This window comes from Mus pahari, chromosome 16 (assembly GCF_900095145.1).
Source record: "Mus pahari chromosome 16, PAHARI_EIJ_v1.1, whole genome shotgun sequence".
In the NCBI taxonomy this organism is placed as follows: domain Eukaryota; kingdom Metazoa; phylum Chordata; class Mammalia; order Rodentia; family Muridae; genus Mus; species Mus pahari.
The window spans coordinates 38,078,466-38,082,927 of NC_034605.1; the positions used below are offsets into that span (position 1 = coordinate 38,078,466).

The window sequence follows — 4,462 nt, forward strand, 5'->3', positions numbered from 1 at the left end:
AACTCAGAAATCCTCCTGCCTCTGCCTCCCGAGTGCTGGGATTAAAGGCGTGGGCCACCACGCCCGGCTGTTAGTTTTCTTTTTATAAAAAATGTATTTACCATTTTAAGACAACTTTCTACTGGTCTCCAAAGTAAGGAAATTGCTCTTGATGTTGTGTTGTAGTTTAAAATAATTCGTGTTTGGCTGGTCTCAGTGGCTTTTGCCTTTAATCTCAGCACTTGGAGACAGAGACAGGTGGACATTGTGAGTTCAAGGCCAGCTTGGTTTACATATATGAATTCTAGGCCTGCCAAAGCTACATAGAGAGACTCTATCTTGGGCTGGGGCTAGGAACTTAGTTCTGTGGGTCCCACTGATAGTCTAGTCTGTTTATACTGATTATACTTTGTAAGGATACCCCTCCCTCCTTCCCCCAGAGAGTACTAGAGCTGGTTAAACTATTGTCATGGGAATGGGTACGGTAGGCCAAGTTCAAGTCCCAACTGAGAATTTGTATGTGTCTCTTTTGAAGGGGGGAAGGGACTCTGGAATATGAATTCTCTTCACTTGTTAATCCTGAACATGCTTCTGGTCATGAGTGGCAGCAGTCATGGGAGCAGCTCCAGCCTTTCTCAGCAGATGTCACTGTTACTGTGTATGTGGAAGTATTTACCAAGGAAAGGAGAGCAAATGACTAATACAGAGTTCATGTTTATCAGTTGTGTTAGATACATTTAATATTTTCTTGCTAATACTTTCTACTGAAGGGATTTAGTATTTTTCAGACTTAAAGTGGTGAGAGTTTCAGATGATGTGATCCAGGTAACTGACGAGGAATCACTAGTGGTTAGTCATGGGCCGCCCTCCTTTCATTGCCATTGTAATTTCCTGGCAACTGGAATTCGATTTAGTCAGAGGTTTTTCTATTAATAAATGTTCTCGTGCTCTTGTAGAAAGTAACTTGACTTTAAGCATTAAAGGGAAGCTTAGAAATGCTTTGCCTCATGAAATGAGATTTTAAATACAGTTAAGTAAAATTAATTGTACCTGGTATTCCCTGTGTTTCCTCACAGGAAAAAAAAAGTCTTACTATAGTTGTAATAAAGTATTGAACAAACACTTTTTTTTAATAATTAGAAACTTGTATAATAAGAAAAGGAATTTTGAAATGAGTGATTTTCTTAGTATAGGGATTAGTTTAAATTCGTAAAGACAGTTTTAATTTGTGTGTTTATTCCTGACATGAATTGAATTTCCTTAAAAAATGTTTTGCAGGTTAATGAATCCAAAACAATTTTAAAACTTTGTGATTTTGGATCGGCCTCACATGTTGCAGATAATGATATAACGCCTTATCTTGTCAGTAGATTTTATCGTGCTCCGGAGATCAGTAAGTGTCTTAGAGTGTTCGCGTACGTGGGCCATCCTCTGGTGGAAGCAGCGTGTGCAATGTCTAAGCACTGTTTTCCATCACACTTCAGCAGCCGCACGAGGTCATTCATGAGGAAGGGAACCATAGCAAGTTCATCCTCCTCCTCAGGTGGAATGAAGGTAGTTGTGACAGGAGTCTTGATCATGTCGAGCAAGAGTAGCAAAACAGTTGTGGAGCCCCTCGCCTTTAGAAGACTGCTCTTGATTGTTCAAGGTCTGATTATCACGTTTATGGATGGTGTGGGACCTCTGGTTTTTCTCTTCCTGTTGCCTGGGTTGAGATTGACTAGCACCTCCAGCAAAGGTCAAAGGAGAAAGAGAAGCATCTGTTCTTGTCCCTCCAGTTCCTCTCCTGTCCCTGTTTTTAAACTTGTTGGCAGTTCTTTGTTGTTTTGCTTTTTTTTGTTTTTGTTTTTTATTTTTTAAAGTATCTCTTAAGAATTAGTGGGAAAAAAAACCATGAAACTAAACTTGGATATTATGGATTTGACTATAGTTCAAGCTAAGGTAGTGCCCCATTACTGGAAATACAATCTAAGAGTCGCTCATTCTTATCCTCATGTATTAAAACCTCCATTTTGTTTTTAGTTATAGGTAAAAGCTATGACTACGGTATCGATATGTGGTCTGTAGGTTGTACCTTATATGAACTCTATACTGGAAAAATCTTATTCCCTGGCAAAACTAATAACCATATGTTGAAGCTCGCCATGGACCTTAAAGGAAAAATGCCAAATAAGGTAGGCTAACTTCCTTCCTGTAGACTCAGAGACTCCTAACACTTTGTCACCTAGACTGTAGCGATGAAGAAGTAAAGTTCTCAAGGGTGTGGGTAGCGGCTGTACTGACACTGTAGCTCCTTTCTTGTTGCGGGTGTTTCAGTTCTCACCAGTCAAGGGCTTTGCAATGGGGAAGAGTGCAGCTGTGTAGAGACAGGATGGACAGAGCTGCACATTAGCTAGCGCGTCTCGGAGTGCGCTGGTCAGAAGAGCGCACTGCAGACTGGCTAAGAGCTCTTGCTTCTCAGTACAGCAAGAAAGTCTTAAATAATGGATGTGTGAATTATTATTCCATAGAGTTGGTAGTGTGCCAGGCAAGATTTGTAGTAGTTTTAAAGCCATTTGTTTGTTTTTAGATGATCCGGAAAGGTGTATTCAAAGATCAACATTTTGACCAAAATCTGAACTTCATGTACATAGAGGTTGATAAAGTAACAGAGAGGGTAAGTCTGGCTTACGTGTGTTATGTCTTCTTTTCAGTGTGGAAACTGATGTGGGGGATTCACACTTGCTAGTTAGTTAGCTCAGTGCTCTACCACTGTGCTCTGTGCTTTATTACAGCAGAGTGAGTTCTGTGTGGTGTGTGGAGCTGTGACTGCTTCTAAAGTGACAACAAAATAGGCAATTCCCTTTGCTACCAATTTGTGAATAAAACTGATTAGGCTATGAGAACAATGAAGAGATTTAAGACATTTCTCTAAGGTGATAGTTGGTTCATATTTAGGTCCCCACCACCCTTTCCTTAGGTTGCCTTGGTCTGACTTCCCAAGTATCTTCTAGATTGCCATTGGAGAAAGTTTTCTCTATTTTGAAATTTGCAGTTATAAGCCAAGCTCTCTGTCATATGAACTCGGCCTTCTTCAGCATTTTTGTTTTCCCTGAGTCCACTTGTGGTAAGAGGTACCCTGGTTCACACAGGCCTCGGTGCCTTTGCTCACGGACTCCCATGAGCTGAGTCATGTCCAGAGTGACCGCCTCTCCTAAACACTTTTATCCAGCATTGCTGGCATATACACTATCATACACGTACCGGTCTTTCTAAAGTCTACAAGATGAAGCAAAGATTGCTAATTTTTCCTCTGTAATCCTGAGCCTTGGTTTTATCAAAGCACAGAGTAACATGTCTTGGGATTGACCTGGTTCACTTGCCACTAAAGGATGAAGCCAGAGAAAGCATAGTTCAGGCAGCAGTGCCCACTGCTTGTTCCTGGGTAACTTGTACATCTTTTCCATTTAAGTTCTTGATTCTCTTTGAAAAGATGTGGGGGTTAAAACCACAAAACAGTTTCAAAACTGGTTGATCATCATAAGTATTCTTGTTTATGTATTGATATTTTGATAGAAAAAAGTCTGATTTGCATACATGTAATTTATTTAGAGCTATACATTGTAAAAATTATTTTTAGGAGAAAGTTACTGTCATGAGCACCATTAATCCAACTAAGGACCTGTTGGCTGACTTGATTGGGTGCCAGCGACTTCCTGAAGATCAACGTAAAAAAGTACACCAGCTAAAGGACTTGTTGGACCAGATCCTAATGTTGGACCCAGCTAAGCGAATTAGCATCAACCAGGCCCTGCAGCATGCATTTATCCAGGAAAAAATTTAAATGAGATGAAGAAACTCCAAGGGTTTGAGTAATTAAATACAAAGACTGAAGAAATTTCACAGCAGTTTATTATTAATGTATATAAACTTATAAATATTTCTGCAGCAAATTTGAGGAAGCATGATATATTTGAATTAACACCGAGGGTGATATTTCTTTTAGAAATGTTAGTTAATCTGTTTTGTGTCTTATGTGAAGNTTCACTGTAGAAATGTTTTAATTGCCAAGACTGCACAGAATTACAGTGCTAATGTATATGGTTGCAGTTCACATAAAAGACAAAAAGCATCTGTGATGAGTGGCAGTGCTGGGTGGTTGATTTGTTTTTAGCAGACTTGGCTTCAGTTTGCTCTTCAGATACAATGGCCAGCATAAATGCTGTTTATATTCANGTTTTCCTAGGTGTGTGTGTGCAGGCCACAGCAGCATGCCCTTGGTGTAGTCAGTGCCGAAGGGAGTCTCTTCCTTCTTGAGCCTGCCTGCAGGGATGTCTCCTCTTTTAAAGCAGGTTGTGTACAACATTCAGTACACTGAAGGTAAGCTNAACCATCAACATCACCAGTNTTGTAAGATGTTATTTTATTGGAATAATTGAAAATGAGGGATAGCTTTGTGGCAGAATTCCCTGCATGTGTGATAACTGATCTTGTTTTATTTTTT

General features: G+C 39.9%; 1 protein-coding gene across 14 annotated transcripts in view; it reads left to right on the plus strand.

The window, feature by feature from the left end:
* Prpf4b (pre-mRNA processing factor 4B) overlaps window positions 1-4,462 on the plus strand; it is a 32,149-nt gene that overhangs the window by 23,958 nt on the left and 3,729 nt on the right. For 9 of the 14 annotated variants that reach the window (XM_029547376.1, XM_029547377.1, XM_029547378.1 and 6 more), the window contains exons 12-16: window positions 1,258-1,372; window positions 1,523-1,627; window positions 2,002-2,153; window positions 2,549-2,635; window positions 3,599-4,338. In XM_029547376.1, the coding sequence (XP_029403236.1) occupies window positions 1,258-1,372; window positions 1,523-1,627; window positions 2,002-2,153; window positions 2,549-2,635; window positions 3,599-3,802 (663 nt within the window). In that variant the 3' untranslated portion in view covers window positions 3,803-4,338. Of the gene's footprint in view, window positions 1-1,257; window positions 1,373-1,463; window positions 1,628-2,001; window positions 2,154-2,548; window positions 2,636-3,598; window positions 4,339-4,462 lie in introns of those variants that run through there. The other 5 variants (XM_029547388.1, XM_029547389.1, XM_029547386.1 and 2 more) reach the window with 4 other exon arrangements.